This window comes from Haliotis rufescens, unplaced genomic scaffold, assembly GCF_023055435.1.
Source record: "Haliotis rufescens isolate VD_foot unplaced genomic scaffold, xgHalRufe1.0.p SCAF_30, whole genome shotgun sequence".
NCBI lineage: Eukaryota > Metazoa > Mollusca > Gastropoda > Lepetellida > Haliotidae > Haliotis > Haliotis rufescens.
Window position 1 is genome coordinate 2,028,516 of NW_025964002.1, and position 19,065 is coordinate 2,047,580.

Genomic DNA, 19,065 nt, shown 5'->3' on the forward strand with positions numbered 1-19,065 from the left:
CAAAACAAACAAAACAACAACCCCAAAATACACATACCGATACACACATTAATTTTAATGAGAATATGTATATGTATTCCATCAACAACAGGTTGATGTAAACCGATGATCTATGGCTATGTGAGTAAGTATACGAAGAATCAAAATCCTGAAAAGACAACCAAGGTAGAACGTTTATAGATAAAGGTAACATTCAAAACGTTATGGCCAACTATAAATACGACAGCATGATTTGCATCACTGCCTGTTTAAAACATGTGTAAGCACAACAATGAGCTAAATACCGGGTTTTGTAAACCGGAGTACATTGTATTTAGCCCTCAAACAATAGAGTGTCCACCCCCTGCTGTGCCGCACCTAGAATAAAACGTCAGGCTTTGTCGTGCCGGAGATATTTAAGCTAAAGTTAACCATTGTGACCTCTGACATGTTTCACAAACTGCAGCATGGGTATCGACTTGTTAAACATTCGCACATCTATTGACAATAGGTTTCAAGTTTCTTGATGGACGGACTTGCAATACAAATCAGTGCTTGTCGGGACCACCTGTTGATGGCCCCATTGCTAACTCATGCGGTAGCTGTTCTCAAGTCCACCTTGCGTGCTGCGGTATGAAATTGAAACGTGTCGTTACGGTGACAGGCAAATATTGGGTGATTGTTTTCGAAATCAGTTATCTTAGATCAAATTCCAGGACAGCCGTGTGCCAGGGAAAGTCGAACTTGTGCCAGAAAAGTAATATCTCTATCCGTGTTTCCACGAGGCCAACCGTCGGGGGATAATTGTCTACAAGAGTATCAACACAGAAGGTCCAGGATCAAGCCAGTGGTTTCTCAGGTTTCGTGAAAGGGAATACAATTATATAGAAGTTGAGGGTTCCTGCAATTGTGTTTATTGAAGAATTGTAGAAGAGGGGAACATTTGGCTACTGTTTCTTATCTGTATGTTCCATACTGGTCCACAAGTAGTGTACTGCCACGGGATGTCCAGGGCCAAGTACTAGGAGTCTACAACCACCGGGTGTCCAGGGCTAAGTACTAGGAATCTACAACCACCGGGTGTCCAGGGCTAAGTACTAGGACATAATTACTGGAAACATTTGAGGGACACGGGTGACGGTCAGTGCCGATCGTGGTTGGTGTCGTCTGTGTGTTCACTCTCCACTGCCTTTGTAAGAGGCTATCGTGATTGACTTGACGCACACCATGACCACACGACTTCTACACACGGTATTGTGGGATTCCTTCTGTTTATAAGTAAATAATGTCCCAAGCCAAGATGCCAGGTCAAACAGCAACCATGAACGGAGACGCACACAGGGAGAAGAACAGCCGCCCACCTGTCGAGCTGTACATCGTGAGGATATCACCTCCTTGTCGGCTTGTGTGGTGGTACATGCTACAGGTGAGATCCCCTCCGTGTTGTGTGGTGGTACATGCTACAGGTGAGATCCCCTCCATGTTGTGTGGTGGTACATGCTACAGGTGAGATCCCCTCCGTGTTGTGTGGTGGTACATGCTACAGGTGAGAGCCCATCCTTGTTGTGTGATGGTACATGCTACAGGTGAGATCCCCTCCTTGTTATGTGGTGGTACATGCTACAGGTGAGATCCCCTCCTTGTTGTGTGGTGGTACATGCTACAGGTGAGATCCCCTCCGTGTTGTGTGGTGGTACATGCTACAGGTGAGATCCCCTCCGTGTTGTGTGGTGGTACATGCTACAGGTGAGATCCCCTCCTTGTTGTGTGGTGGTACATGCTACAGGTGAGATCCCCTCCGTGTTGTGTGATGGTACATGCTACAGGTGAGATCCCCTCCTTGTTATGTGGTGGTACATGCTACAGGTGAGATCCCCTCCTTGTTGTGTGGTGGTACATGCTACAGGTGAGATCCCCTCCGTGTTGTGTGATGGTACATGCTACAGGTGAGATCCCCTCCTTGTTGTGTGATGGTACATGCTACAGGTGAGATCCCCTCCTTGTGTGGTGGTACATGCTACACGTGAGATCCCCTCCTTGTTGTGTGGTGGTACATAATACAGGTGAGATCCCCTCCTTGTTGTGTGGTGGTACATGCTACAGGTGAGATCCCCTCCTTGTTGTGTGGTGGTACATGCTACAGGTGAGATCCCCTCCGTGTCATGTGGTGGTAGATGCTACAGGTAAGATCCCCTCCTTGTTGTGTGGTGGTACATGCTACATGTGAGATCCCCTCCTTGTTATGTGATGGTACATGCTACAGGTGAGATCCCTTCCTTGTTGTGTGATGGTACATGCTACATGTGAGATCCCCTCCTTGTTGGGTTATGTGGTGGTACATGCTACAGGTGAGATCCCCTCCTTGTCGGGTTATGTGGTGGTACATGCTACAGGTGAGATCCCTTCCTTGTTATGTGGTGGTACATGCTACACGTGAGATCCCCTCCTTGTCGGGTTATGTGGTGGCACATGCTACAGGTGAGATCCCTTCCTTGTTGTGTGGTGGTACATGCTACAGGTAAGATCCCCTCCTTGTTGTGTGATGGTACATGCTACAGGTGAGATCCCCTCCTTGTTGTGTGGTGGTACATGCTACAGGTGAGATCCCCTCCTTGTTGTGTGGTGGTACATGCTACAGGTGAGATCCCCTCCTTGTTGTGTGTCGGTACATGCTACAGGTGAGATCCCCTCCTTGTCGGGTTGTGTGGTGGTACATACTACAGGTGAGATCCCCTCTTTGTCGGGTTATGTGGTGGTACATACTACAGGTGAGATCCCCTCCTTGTTGTGTGGTGGTACATAGTACAGGTGAGATCCCCTCCTTGTCGGGTTGTGTGGTGGTACATTCTACAGGTGAGACCCCTCCTTGTTCTGTGGTGGTACATACTACAGGTGGGATCCCCTCCGTGTGTGATGGTACATACTACAGGTTAGATCCCCTCCTTGTTGTGTGGTGGTATATACTACAGGTGAGATCCCCTCCTTGTTGTGTGGTGGTACATACTACAGGTGAGATCCCCTCCTTGTGTGATGGTACATACTACAGGTGAGATCCCCTCCTTGTTATGTGGTGGTACACAGTACTGGTGAGATCCCCTCCTTGTCGGGTTGTGTGGTGGTACATGCTACAGGTGAGATCCCCACATTGTTGTGTGGTGGTACATACTACAGGTGAGATCCCCACCTTGTTGTGTGATGGTACATACTACAGGTGAGATACCCTCCTTGTTATGTGGTGGTACATACTACAGGTGAGATCCCCTCCTTGTTGTGTGGTGGTACATACTACAGGTGAGATCCCCTCCTTGTTGTTTGATGGTACATACTACAGGTGAGATCCCCTCCTTGTTGGGTTATGTGGTGGTACGTACTACAGGTGAGATCCCCTCCTTGTTGTTTGATGGTACATACTACAGGTGAGATCCCCTCCTTGTTGGGTTATGTGGTGGTACATGCTACAGGTGAGATCCCCTCCTTGTTGGGTTATGTGGTGGTACATGCTACAGGTTAGATTGTATTTGTATCTGCTTCCAGGCTAGACCCGTACTTGTAGGTTTTTAAACAAAGGCTCTATACAAACGAGACATAATTTTGTAATGCGATTATCCATTTCATTTTGATATTTATGAACTTTTCAGTGTGTGTTGTTTTTAGTGTATTTGAGTTGTTTAAGCATCAATCAACAAATACTATGGACGGTCGCTTGTGTAACCGAAACGAAAAAGTACATAGTATTAAAACCCTAAACCATTTAAGTATGTATAAATCTGGAGATATGACACATCACTGTGTGTTCTCTGTCTACATACAGCCTCTGTTGCCTGGTGAATCATGAGACCCCACGATGTGTGACGTCCAGATGCTCACACCCGCGTGGACTCCCGACATCGCACGGAGGCACAATCTTTAAAATCAAAATTGACCCTGCCCTGAGTCTCGATTACCCACGGTGATATAAAAATAGGCCTTTTATATTGCGCATATTTCCACACCTCTCAGGGACATGCTCCAAGCGCTATTATTACCCCAGTCACTGGATCAGTGTGCACTCAAGAATCATTCTCTACTCCCTGGGGAGTATGCAATCCATGCAGCCTGTTAGGCACTAGAAGGTTAACAACCACGTTGCCATCTCATCCTACCTGGTACCCAATCACTTCTGGGTGAACAAAGTCACATTTCGAACAAAGTCACTTGCCTAAGGAGACACCACATGTGTTACATGTGCTTCAGTGTGGGGCAGGACCGACGCCCTAGAAACTCTCAGGAGCCAAACTGCCGAAACGCGGTCACCCATCCAAGGACTCGTCGCGACCGACGTTGCATAAATTCACCTGATTTGTGACCTGTACATGCCTTGTGCACAGGGCCACGTGCCTCCATTCTATTCTTATTCATAACATGGACTCGTTCGCCACCATATATAGGTTGTTTCGTGACGTCACCATCTCCATCAATAACTAAACACAACATTTCGCACGCGCTCGAAAACAACAAATCAAAACACCACCTCCTCTGAATACATATATCGCGGCCCACTCGGGAGATTTAACTTTAAGGTACTGTGACTGTGATACACCTCGGAAACAATTCATCACCAGTTACTGGATATTTACAAGCAGAATAAACATTTGTAAAAGCATTTCCTGTATATGTATTAGTTTCGCCTGTGGCACACTGATGATTAAATACAGAGACCGACATCGATGATATAAATGTTACCAGGCAATAGTTATTTTTCTACTGCTTTCTCTGCTTCATTGCTTCATAAAGATACACTAATCTACGGTTATAACGAACGCAAAGGGACCACTAATTTTAGTTCGTTTTAGCCGTTGTTCGTGATAGCATATGTAATGAAAATATACAGGAAATGGTTGGGACAAAATAACAGTTCGTTTTTCCGCCAGTTCGTTATAAACTTGTTTGTTATAAACGTAGTTTATTGTAATGCAGTCTTGCGACCCTGCCAGGAAACATGCTGGGATCATGTAAATAAAAGCGACAAAACCCTTTCCACAGGACAAGAAATCCCTGCTAGAAGCGGTGTTGATTCCGACTATATCATAAACACGTGTTTATGAATCACTATCAAATAGTGATGATACCAGGTGTTCGCGAAGGTGGGCGTGTCCTGCCTCACCTGTGGCACCCGTCAAAAACACGTGCAAAAGGTACCACCGTTTCTCCAGGTATCGGTGGTACCTCCTTCACCACTCGCTAGAAGACTTTTCCCCCGAAAATACGACAAACCAATCAGAATGCGCGTATGACTTCAAGTACTTCCGTCAAGGAATATCTGAGGAATACTTTTTGATTTTACATATGTTTTGCATGTAAGAAAATACCCAAGATACAGTTAAATGTGTTCAATCATACCGTATAATACTGATAGAGCCGATGTGTTTTCAATAGCATCTGGAATATATATGATGTATGGGGGGAAAATATACGTGAATCATTACGCAACGATAATTACTTTAGCTGTGCCCGTTTGCGCTTAGACGGAACCCAGTCGCAAAAATGGCCACGAGAGGGGCACGAGTCGCTATTCGGTTTGTCCCGGAATAACACGTTTTGGTCACGAATGGGTGGTACCTTAGATTGGGTCAGTAATGGGTCATGCCCCAACGCTTGGTCAAATATTTACTTACGATTCGGGATGGCCAAGTGTATAAAGCTCTCCTTATGATGAGGACTACGGGATGACCTAGCGGTACAATGTGTAAATCTCCCCTTATGATGAGGGCTGTATTATGGCCTAGCGGTACAATGTGTAAAGCTATTGATTTCCCCGACGGTATTGGTTGAATATGTGTGACATGACAATTTTAATCCTGCAATGAATGTAGGCCCCTTATAACAATACAATCCAATTTATCCATAATATATATTCGGGTACTGGAAACATTTGTATGTTCGATCCCATTATGAACAACCTTCACGATTGTTGTTCAGTTGTTGTCATGTTGTTGCGACATCACAGCTGATGTCCGCGTGTAATCTGTAATATTGCCACGCCCTTCTCTTCACCTGTCTGTTTGAACATGGACGTATTGATATACTTTCTTTCATGTCATCCTTTACAGCCATTTCATATACCGTTAGATCACGATATGTGGACATTTAAGATTGTTATAATGCTGTAGCTGATGCTATCCTACCTTTATAACGGTATTACATACCAAAGAACAGGGATCAGCGACTTGATCGCACGATACCTACACACGTCAATACAGGAACCAAGGACACAGAGACATGAGCATAGTGTCATGTTCACGTCCTCCGTACATAGTCCTCGTCCAAGAACACAATGAGTAATCGTACATGCAAATAAAGCGACAAAACCCTTTCAATATCAAATAGAAATCTCTGCATAAAGCAGAGCCGATTGTACGATTTCGACTATAACATGAACATGTGTTTATGAATCACTATCAAATACTGATGATACCAGGTGTTCGCGAAACACATGCAAAGGCAAGGCAAGTGTTCACCTAAAAACACACGAGTCAAAATTCCCCTATCTCATGTTTGTCACAGATGCGTCAAATTTCGAAATGTCTTCCACATGTCTACATAAAACTTAATAAAGATAAACCATCCAAGAAAATATAATAATAATCACATATAGCGAGTGCCTACTTGCAAGATCAGACAATTTGTTTCATTGGATAATGTCTTTTCTAACGAAGTTTGTCGTAATATAGAATGACCTCATGTCGATTTTTGAAACTGGGTAGCGCCTTTGTTAGCTCACCTTGGAAGAACAAACATCAATGTTGATCAGCAAGTAGCTAGACATTGATCGATGTGTCACTCGAGTACAGTTTGTTTTCCCCTACATAATGCCACACCGGCTTTCGTGGGGTGAGCGGGGGTCTCCTTTGTTATCTGATAGAACATTTGTTTCCAAGTTGGACAGATGTGTCGGTTGTATGGGTAGACATGGTATGTTGGACAATGATCGACTGTATGTTGTACCTGCATCTCTGCTAGTTGTAACTGGCTTTAGGTTCCTCAGAGAACATTCAGCAGCGACCTGCTTGCTGCCGTCCCGTATGACCATTTGGGAGTCTGAGACGTTCTCTGCAACTCGTACAGTTATGGGAGGTTCTCATCTCCGGAAGCGATGTGTCTGAGGCCGAAGCTTCTAGTTACCTCCACAGATGTTCGTGTACAGTCGCACACCCATACAGTCATTAACACAACACAGGATTTTTTATGCTCACCTAAACTTTCCTGCACTACAGTCCATCCCTGAATACACAACTAACTAGACAGGCCAGGTTCGTCACGGAATGGGCAACTGGAGGCGACTGACCTTCGACTCGATCTCAAGACCGCAAAGCCTCTAATATTTTTAAGGTGTTCGAGCCTGGCCTGCCTATCCCGTTCTCTGCAATACCGTTTTTATTTTTTAAAAACATACCAGACCTTGATCACATGTTGTTCTCGTCGTGATCGGTAGAATCATGACCGACCAGTGACTGGTGTCATCATCATCACTTCCCCAGCATAATCCCCTAATATCGCGACTTTCTGTCTCCGATGTTTACAAATTCAGTAGACCCGTGAAGATCCGGGGTAGAATAGGTCTTCAGCAACCCTTGTTTGCCGTAAATGGCGACGATGCTTGTCGTAAGAGGCGACTCACGGGATCGGGTTGTGAGGCTCGCTGACTTGGTTTATGCATGTCATCGTAGCCCAATAATATAACGCTGCATTTTACAGTACGAGATACCTCACGTTCTCATCGATGTGGACTTCACCCAAGGGGAGACAAATCTGCCTGATGTTGTCCGGAAGCAACCCCACCAGGAAGTGCCTATTCTACTAGATGGCGACGTCGTTGTGTTTGATGGGTAATATTGAATAAGACAGTTGACCTCACAACAAATCATTTCTGCATAGGAATCATAATGTTAAGACGAAAACGTTAACATTTTTGAACCGACCAAACTAGCTTAACATAGTTGTGTTGAGATTAATTTTTTTTTAGTTAATCTGTTTTCATTGTAATACTACTTCATCACAAACGGAGTACACACGACTTGGTTTACTATTTACAAAAAAATCTTATTTTGTTTATTATGTTCCTGTTTTCAGTCCCGCCATTCTGCACTACCTCGCCGCCCAGTTTGCCGACCATGCAGGTTTTGGGATCTCCCTCAGTACCCGGATGATGAGCGAGTCCCTGATCAGCTGGGCTAACAGTGAGCTGCACCGGTGAGTTGTCACGGGTTTACCATATAGGGCGTGTCCAGATGGTTCCACTAATGAATCGCTCTTGGTCACATTCGCTAAAGCAGCTTTAGCATTACGACTCAGAGACGTCCATGATGTTGACACACAACCTAGTGGTTGATAGCATGAGCAATGTCGCCGTTTGGGGTCGATATCACGGCTACAACAGCGTTGTGCGATGACGGCTACGTGCGTATACTCCATGTCGACTTGCTGTCGTCGCAACTCTTAGGTCACTTTTGAACGGAGCCTACGGGGGTACATCGAAAGGTTCGTGTCAGCATAGATATTGGTTGGTGTACTGTGAGGTTTCGACCTCAGGAAGTTTTTACCCTGGCATGAAACCTTGACCATCCCTTTGAGCCCATAAGCGCAAATAGTGGACACATTTACGTCATCCCCTGCCAAAGAACAAGCGGGGGTGGCTTCGGCTTTCTGAGACAGTAAGGGGTAATCTTGATCGATCATCTGCAGTGAGGTCCGATTATCATTAGGCAATACCATGTCACAGACGGGATCGGGTGGTCAGGCTCGCTGACTTGGTTGATACATGTTATCGATCAAAATTGCGTGGATCAACGCACATGATATTAATCGCTGGATTGTCTGGTAAGACTCGATTATTTACAAACCGCCGTCATATAGCTGGAATATTGCTGAGTGCGGCGTTAAACAACAAACAAATAAACCAACAGTTGGTCCAGCGATGCTTCAGCTTTGTTGTCCTGCTCTACCGAAGTCTTCATCTTGCTAAAGATCCCGACGACAGCAATCACCGTACATCGATAAACGCAATTGGGATACCACATACATCATCCCATTAGTCGCCTCTTACGACAAGAATAGTCGCCTTCTGGTAGTGTATACAGGTGCAAGTGTCATGTACTACTGTTACATCTCCACCTCGGACTCTCTCCGTGGTAATACAATGTCTGACTCAACGTGCGAGCAGAATAACTTGATAGCGACCTTAAAACTCACTCGCTCACGCAGCTCAGAAAGATTCTAGGATGAATGAAGCGGCAGTAAAATAATATATGCCTTTGGAAGCTCGAAGTTTAATGATACTCTGTTTGTTTGTTTGTTTGTTTGTCATTTGACAATATTCAAAGCTATATGACGGCGGTCAGTAAATAATCGAGCCTGGACCAGACAATCCAGTGATTGACATCATGAGCACCGATCCACTCAATTGGGATACGATGACATGCATCAACCAAGTCAGCGAGCCTGACCACCCGATCCCGTTAGTCACCTTTTACGACAAGCATAATCGCCTTTTACGTTGTTTACAAATTTGACTGGTACATGCAGCCACACCTCAGCTTGGGGCCGGTGTAGAAAAATGGGGACAATCAACCAGCCTTGGCCAACAGTCAATGAGGACAAAGAAACCCCAAGCATTGAACACTACACTAGAGAAAACCTTCTGTCTCCCAATCCAGGAGTAAAGCAGTGGATACCACCCTCAATAATATAGTGCCTTAGAGAATTAAACATATGTGTTAGTAAGCGAACACGGAGACACAAGTTGGAGGAAGAAAGAAAGACTAATCAAAGTTGTACATGGACAATTTAACCGACCATGTCAATCTGGAAATACCAGGAAGGACATTAACTTCTCAAATATGATAAGAGTGTATCCCATACGAAAATATCCAAATTTAACTGTCGCATTATGAAATGCCCAGTCAACTAGGAACAAAGCTATCGATATTGCTGATGCTGTGACGGATTATCAACTCGACTTGCTAGTTCTCACCGAAACATGGCTCAGAGAACATGGAGTCGAATCCAAAGTGGCCGAGATGACATCTGTCGGATATTCATTTAATCATTTTCCACGTAAATCCGGACGTGGTGTCGGCATTGCAGTTATCCATAAATCACACATTGATTTATCTGTGATTGAATCAACTGGACACAACTGTCAGTCATTCGAACTGATGGAGTTGACTATCTCAATTGCAAGTGTCAGAATTCGATTTTGATTCATATACAGACCATTTTCCATCAAAACGAAATGAAATTCCCCTATTTCAGTTGTATGCGGATTTTTCAGTTCTGCTCGAAAATTACAAACAGGAAAAAATACTTCTTCTTGGAGACTTTAATGTTCATTATGAACAAACTGAAAAAGCGGAAGTTAAGAAATAAGCCAGGCTATTGAATTCACACAGACTACAGCAACATGTGGACAGCCCAACTCACGGACTACAACAACATGTGGACAGCCCAACTCACAAGTCTGGTCACATTATTGACTGGGTGGTGACCAGAGAGGAGAGTAACATCATATCCACTGTGTCAGTAGGGGGTATACAAATATCTGATCTCTACATGTTATTCATTGAGCTGTCCCTTAAAGCTCCTTCACGAATCAAAGTCAGCGTTCGGTGTCGCAACACCAAGAATATGGATGCATCAGCATTTTCATGTGACATGAAAGAATCTAGTCTACTGATAGATCCACCCAATGATCTAGACGAGATTTGTCAGTCTTACCACTCCACACTCTCCAATCTCCTCGATCTACATGCACCAGGTGTAGACAAGCCAATTCCGAGTAGGCCTGCAGCTCCTTGGTATTGTGATATTGTTTCACCTGCAAAGGCACATAGACGCATTGCTGAACGTCAGTGGCGTAAATCAAAATTGGAGAGTTCATAGACGAAATGTCGTTACTCAGCAGGTAAGAACCTCTAAAACAGCCTACTGCCTACAGAAAATCAAGGACAGTGCGGGTCGTCCAGGCGATCTCATTAAGTTTACTTTCACTTTGATGGACAAGAAGACGGAAAAGACTGAAGCAGCAAACAATTAGCCAGTAATTTTAGCAACTACTTTGTCATCAAGATACAAAAGATTCGACAAAGCCTAGATGAGAAGTCCATCCATGACAGTCACACAAACGTCATTCCAGATTGTTTACGTGACAGTCCCCTGCTACTACATGACATGCAAAACAGTGTTAATGGTGAACCTCTGAAGGATTTGAAACCGTTCTCAGAACTAGAAATCCGGAAAATGATCATTGATTCAAAACCCACGTTCTGTCAACTAGGACCAATTCCAACAAAGATCGTCATTGATCACCTTGACACTCTACTTCCTGCCATAACGAAGATTATCAACCTTAGTCTTTAATCAGGTGGAGTTCCTCAGAGTTTCATGGAAGCTATAGTTAAACCTCTCCTCAAAAAGCCTGGTCTGGAAAACTACCGTCCGGTATCAAACCTACCTTTCATCTCGAAAGTGTTTAAGAAGGCGGTAAAAATTCGACTTTCCGAACACCTCGATGCCCATAGCCTAGTGGACAAATTCCAACCCGCATATAGAGCTAATAACAGCACAGAGACTGCATTACTTAGAGTCTTAAATGAACTCCTTACATCTGCAGACAGAGGTAACGTAAGCCTGCTTGTTCTACTTGATCTGTCTGCAGCATTTGATACCATAGACCACATCAAATTTTTGGACTGTTTACACCATCAGATAGGACCAGAAGGAAATGCTCTCAAATGGTTTACATCATACTTAGATGGACGGTGTCAGTCAGTCCGTGTCAATGAGGCAACATCAGATAGTTTTGTTCTCTCTTGTGGGGTTTCCCAAAGGTCAGTTCTGGGCCCCATTCTTTTCACACTGTACACTAAAAGTTTGGGTCATACCATCTCTAAGCGACTACTGAGCTATCATATCTACGACGATGATACGCAACTGATGAAAACTTTCATGCCATCTGAAACTGAAACAGAGCTTCAAAAAGTCGAAGATTGCACCAGAGCCATCCAGTCGTGGATGACTGAGAACAAACTAAAATTAAACGACAACAAGACAGTAGGTTTATTGATTGGTACCCGAACAAATCTTGAGAAAATGAGAGGTAACAAGATTCTAGATAGTGATTCCAATAGCGAATTCTTAAAACCAGTGAAAAATCTTGGCTTTTATCTGGACAGTGGACTAACTATGGAACAACATGTAAGCCATGTCTCAAAGTCCTGCTTCTTTCATCTCCGCAACATCGGAAGTGTTCGACATCTACTCACAAAAGAAGCTGCACACACTTTGGCTAGATCTTTAGTTATATCACGTCTTGACTATTGCAACAGTCTCATGAGTAACATCAACTCCACAGGCTCTAACGTGTACAAAATACTGCAGCATGTATCGTCACGAAGACATCAAAATGGACTCCAGTAACACCTGCTCTGATGTCGCTGCACTGGTTACCACTTAAAGCCAGTATTGAATTCAGTATTCTAACCCTGGCCTATAAATGCTACATGGAAACAGCCCCATTATATCTCACCGAACTACTGCCTAAATACAAGCCTTCCAGATCTCTCCGATCTCAGAATAACCACCTGTTACAAATCCCGGAAACCCGTCTCAAAACCTTTGGTCAGAGATCTTTCCAGTTCTGCGCTTCCTCGCTAGGGAACAAACTACCATCCGATCTTAAGCTGTCGCCATTGCTTTCATCCTTTAAAGCTCATCTGAAAACACACCTTTTCAGACAACACTATCAACTCTACTACCCTTTCATTAGTATTATTTGCTAAAACTATGTAGCGCCATTAGCATTAACTTGGTGAATTGAATCTGGCGCAGTATAAATGGACTTATGATGATGATGATTATTATTATTATTATTAAGAGGCGACTAACGGGATCGGGTGGTAAGGCTCGCTGACTTGGTCGATGCATGTCACTGTATTCCAATTGCTGGGATCGATGCTCATGATGTCAATCAATGGATTGTCGGTCCAGACTCGATTATTTACAGACCGCCGTCATATATCTGGAATATTGCTAAGTGCGGCGTTAAACAACAAACAACAAAACAAATCATGCCATTCGAATCGCAGCGAATGGGCCCAGTACATATATATAACATCATACATTGGCGATGTAATACAATAGATAATGGAGGTTGCATTCCACATATCAAATACTGCTGTTATATAGCTAATGTAATTTGGTTTCAGAGTTGTTGGGTATGGCTACGTGTATCCTCAGTTCCTGGAGAAGTACGCCCTGTCAGGCGAGGAGGCCAATGAGGTCCTAGTTGAGAAGGGCCTCCACTACATTACCCGTCACTTGGAGGTCCTGGAGAACAGGTACCTCGCCAAACACAAGTACCTCACCGGCGACAGGCACACCGTTGCTGACGTCTTCGTCGCCACAGTACTGCTTCAGCTGCAATGGCCGAACTTCCAGTTCCGGATCTGGCCAAAAGTGGACACGTGGTTGTCACGTGTCAAGCAAGTGGAATTCTGGGATATAGTGCATGTTTCACATCGGGAGTTTCTGCAGGAACTTGAGAGGAATCGGTATACGTTTGACTGATGAATAGAAGAACCCAAGGCACAAACCGCGCTTAGATAAATCTAAGAGCTCCAGCATCAGTATGAAAGTGGAAATTGATGGATTGAACACCGAAATAAATAAATAGGATTATAGTATAAGATACAATAAGATACGATAAGTGATTAAACGGTGATGATTTACGGTGACTTGAAGGAGGATTTTTGAAGGTTTGTTATTTAGAAGTACTAAAGTGCCTGAAAAATGTTGGGATTTGAGCTGCGACGTGTATGACCCCAATGCTGTCTTCCTAAACGTGTGTGGACCCGGGAGACAATACTGTGTGCATTTAAAGAACGTTCTTACTTGACAAGAAATATATTTGCTTTAATGAATTGAAAACAAGCCGGAGATATGATTATATATAAATAATAAAATGTTAAATATTGTGTCTTAAACAATTTAGATACAGGTCTGCTGTTGCTAGCGGTTACCAGCCATTGTGCGAAATGTATTGTATTTTGTTTCTCTGTGATAAACTGTGGCTACGGGAAGACGTGAGCCATGGACAGTGACCAAGGTATCTACCTACCTGGTGTATACTCACATCATCAACCACAACGAACATCTTGATTGTCTTGTTGCTTGTGTCACGATAGCCAGATCCTTGTCATCCCTACATCTCCAGTGTACATAGTTAAGTCCTCGTCAAGATATTGTTATCTTTGTTCATTAAACCTGTCTTATAGGCGTTTTCATTATGTTGTTATCTTTGTACATTCTTCCCACCCGGTGTCGTGTAAACAAATTATGATAAACATATATTATGTATATATACCCAAAAACGAGGCAAACGAATGTTCACTCGGTGTACATGTCATATAATAAAATTATAAAGTCCACGTAAGTCCAACATCTCCCTTATATCAGTTCAGTATACATTGTATTCAGTATATATATGATTTGCAGTATATCTGTGTATAATATATATAACATTACCCACTTAATTCTGGTCGAATATCCAGCAGTCGTTACAACTCACTACAAATGTGTAGAAAGTGCTGCCTTTTTGTGAAAGTACTTCGAGGGCTCCACTGTACGTGCTTGAGATTACATTTGTACAGACAGACAGACAGATAATTTATTTAAGTCTCACCTCGTTACATTTATAATACATTGGAAATAAACTCTTTAAAAATATCTTAGTAAAAAACATATAAACTAATGAGCTACTCCCTACGGAGCTATGAGAGACTATATGACGTTGGTAAAAATATATACATTTTCACGTATATTACACACGATAAAAATGTTATAATATGATGCTATTGTATGAAAAGAATGGAGATCAAAAGTGGGCATACAATGTTAAATGTCTACTATATAAATGTGGGTAAGTTACATCTGGGAAAACCAATGTTTCTCAGAGAATCATGCAATGTTCATATCGAAAATAAGGCAGACGCTTCTTGACATGTACTTTCAAACATGGAGATCTACTGTAAATGTTTCTAGCAAATGCGAATATTATAGATATTTTAAAATGCAAATATGCGCAGAAAAATATGTAACTGATGTAAATATAAGAAAATGCAGAATATCATTAACACAATTTAGATGCAGCTCACACAGGTTAATGGTTGAAGTTGGCAGGCACAACAAAATACCCAAATGTTTAAGATTATGTAAACAATGTTCTTTAAATGTTGTCGAAGATGAATTTCATTTTCTACTTGTATGTTGTAGATATGATAATTTAAGGAAAAAATATATTGAACAGAAATACTATGTACATCCAAATAAATTTAAGTTTATCTCTTTAATATCACATGTGAGCAAAACGGCTATACAAAATCTCTCTCTCTTTATATATCATGCCATGTTATTAAGAAATGAATCCTTGTAACATTTCTAACCGCTTCCACATTGTCATGTATTCTGTACTATGGGCCTGTGACCTTACAGTTATATATGAATAAACTGATTGCCTGACTGTTCCAGGCTATTCAAAAAGGGAATAATCTACAGAACTACATTGTGTAGAGTATCCGATCTGATTGTTGAAATATTCTTGGGGTTCTTGGCAGTTGTAAAAACAAATCTGGACTGGACAGTATAATACCTACTGTACATCCTTACCCAGTCAGACGTCCACACACGTACTGCCAGAACACCTACATGTCCTGGACCCACATGCACAAAGCGATCTTAGTGCTGAAGTAATCGTAACTCCTATACTTTAACATAGGCTTACAATCGTCTTAGCGCTAAGATGATCGTAACACCTATACTTTAACATAGGCTTACAATCGTCTTAGCGCTAAGATGATCGTAGCTCCCATACATAAACATAGGCTTACAATCGTCTTAGCGCTAAGATGATCGTAACTCCTATACTTTAACACAGGCTTACACTCGTCTTAGCGCTAAGATGATCGTAACTCCTATACTTTAACATAGACTTACAATCGTCTTAGCGCTAAGATGATCGTAACTTCTATACTTTAACATAGGCTTACAATCGTCTTAGCGCTAAGATGATCACAACTCCTATACTTTAACATAGACTTACAATCGTCTTAGCGCTAAGATGATCGTAACTCCTATACTTTAACATTGGCTTACAATCGTCTTAGCGCTAAGATGATCGTAACTCCTATACTTTAACACAGGCTTACAATAGTCTTAGCGCTAAGATGATCGTAACTCCTATACTTTAACATAGGCTTACAATTGTCTTAGCGCTTAGATGATCGTAACTCCTATGCTTTAACATAGGCTTACAATCGTCTTAGCGCTAAGATGATCGTAACTTCTATACTTTAACACAGGCTTACAATAGTCTTAGCGCTAAGATGATCGTAACTCCTATACTTTAACATAGGCTTACAATTGTCTTAGCGCTAGGATGATCGTAACTCCTATGCTTTAACATAGGCTTACAATCGTCTTAGCGCTTAGATGATCGTAACTCCTATACTTTAACATAGGCTTACGATCGTCTTAGCGCTAAGATGATCGTAACTCCTATACTCTAACACAGACTTACAATCGTCTTAGCGCTAAGATAATCGTAACTCCTATACTTTAACACAGACTTACAATCGTCTTAGCGCTAAGATGATCGTAACTCCTATACTTAAACACAGGCTTACAATCGTCTTAGCGCTAAGATGATTGTAACTTCTATACTTTAACATAGGCTTACAATAGTCTTAGCGCTAAGATGATCGTAACTCCTATACTTTAACATAGGCTTACGATCGTCTTAGCGCTAAGATGATCGTAACTCCTATACTTAAACACAGGCTTACAATCGTCTTAGCGCTAAGATGATTGTAACTTCTATACTTTAACATAGGCTTACAATAGTCTTAGCGCTAAGATGATCGTAACTCCTATACTTTAACATAGGCTTACGATCGTCTTAGCGCTAAGATGATCGTAACTCCTATACTTTAACATAGGCTTACAATCGTCTTAGCGCTTAGATGATCGTAACTCCTATACTTTAACACAGACTTACAATCGTCTTAGCGCTAAGATGATCGTAACTTCTATACTTAAACACAGGCTTACAATCGTCTTAGCGCTAAGATGATCGTAACTCCTATACTTTAACATAGGCTTACAATCGTCTTAGCGCTTAGATGATCGTAACTCCTATACTTTAACACAGGCTTACAATCGTCTTAGCGCTAAGATGATCGTAACTTCTATACTTAAACACAGGCTTACAATCGTCTTAGCGCTAAGATGATCGTAACTCCTATACTTTAACATAGGCTTACAATCGTTTTAGCGCTAAGATGATCGTAGCTCCTATACTTTAACACAGGCTTACAATCGTCTTAGCGCTAAGATGATCGTAACTCCAATACTTTAACATAGGCTTACAATCGTCTTAGCGCTAAGATCGTTTTGTGCCATTGGGCCCTGGTCATCAGTGTAGTTTCCCCCACAACCAGATGACAGGAGTGATGCTCTGTTTGCTGAATGTCCACACCGCAGGCCTTCATGTATTTGACGTGTACTCATGTGATACTGTAGACATTCCCGTTTCCATAGGGGCATTGCCTCAAACACCTAGACCATGCTTCCTTGACGTTTAGCGCATTGATCACGATCGATTACACGCTTATTAAACCCTCATGTCCTTCAACATGGCAAATCTTTGAGCTCGTCGATCAGGACATGTTGTGTTCTTCAACACCAAGGACACAGTATGGGATAAACACAACATGCACAACAAATATGCACTGGTTATAATGTTTACCCGCCGTGATATTGCTGGAATATTGCTAAAAGCGGCGTAAAACCATACTCACTCACTCACTATAATGTTTACAGATTCCAAGGATTTAAGTACAAAGGTATTTAAGGATATTGACGTACCGGTTTATAGAGATTTCTTTACTCAATATGTAGATACTATTAAATATCATATTGAAGTACATTGGTCGTCATTGTCTGAACACACGGGTCACCGTGACCGTGATATAACTAGAATAATATTCAAAGCGGCTTTAGAATCAACTCACTCTCTCACTGTGATCACAATGCGTGAGTGAGTGAGTTGGGTTTAACGCCGCTTTTAACAGTTTTCCAGTTATATCACAACGCGTCAGCTTAATGTGGGAGGAAAGCCCGAAGTGATGCAGGTCTCAGACGTTTACCACTTCGGGGAAACCCACGAGCACGGGTATGGTGCTGACAAACCTAGAAACATAATCGGGGCAAACCGGGATTCGAACCCGATCATAATGCGACCTGAGTATGGGACTTAGCCTTTGATGGCGAGGCCTTGATTGAAAATTTGACTGCAAGCAAAATGTGTCTTTCCGTGACTAACCTTGTGTCTATTTTCCTCGCAATAATCTTCGGTTCCCCGACTGTACCGACGTGCACAGTTTGGGAGTGTTACGCGCAACTACACAGGGATGTGGTGAGCGCTATGTTTGTAGTCGTTCAATACTTGTATAACTATTTCTTAAGAGTCAGCTAAGGTGCAATTAGTGGAAAATCTCCTTGTCTATTTTTAAGCTTACACTGATTGTTCGCGGTGTACATGTCTTCCATGATGTCATGTTTGACAAACATCCGTGTAAAAATACCTTTAAAGATTTTGCGTATTAATCGATGTATTGAACTGAACAAACATGTGGTACCTCTCCAGGAGTTCTGACACACGGAGTATAGAGCATTACTCGACTGGGGGCGGTCGGGTAGCCTAGTAGCTAAAGCGTTCGTTCGTCACGCCGAAGACCCGGGTTCGATTCCCAACATGGGTACACTGTGTGAAGCCAATTTCTGGTGTCCTCCGCCGTGATATTGCTGGAATATTGCTAAAAGCGGCGTAAACCAAACTCATTCACTTACTCACTCACTACTCGACTGTGAGTAGATGGCGCGTCATTACATAGAACTCATTCAGTCTGACGGTTGTTCTGCTTATTATCTTGGTATTTGCAACGTCATAATTAATATCAACTATCTGTAGAAAGTAATATGTTTTGTATGTCCTGT

At 42.5% G+C, this 19,065-nt stretch overlaps 1 protein-coding gene across 2 annotated transcripts; it reads left to right on the forward strand.

The window, feature by feature from the left end:
• The first annotated feature begins 493 nt into the window (after window positions 1-493).
• Window positions 494-14,293, forward strand: LOC124152238 (glutathione S-transferase theta-1-like). 2 transcript variants are annotated; one of them, XM_046525106.2, is made up of 4 exons: window positions 494-1,405; window positions 7,714-7,844; window positions 8,089-8,208; window positions 13,221-14,293. In XM_046525106.2, the coding sequence occupies exons 1-4, from the start codon at window positions 1,265-1,267 to the stop codon at window positions 13,579-13,581; spliced, it is 753 nt and encodes a 250-aa protein (XP_046381062.2). In that variant the 5' UTR covers window positions 494-1,264; the 3' UTR covers window positions 13,582-14,293. The 2 variants fall into 2 exon arrangements, with proteins under 2 accessions (XP_046381062.2, XP_048236422.1); XM_048380465.1 differs by lacking the exon at window positions 494-1,405 and adding an exon at window positions 3,363-3,485.
• Window positions 14,294-19,065: the final 4,772 nt, after the last annotated feature.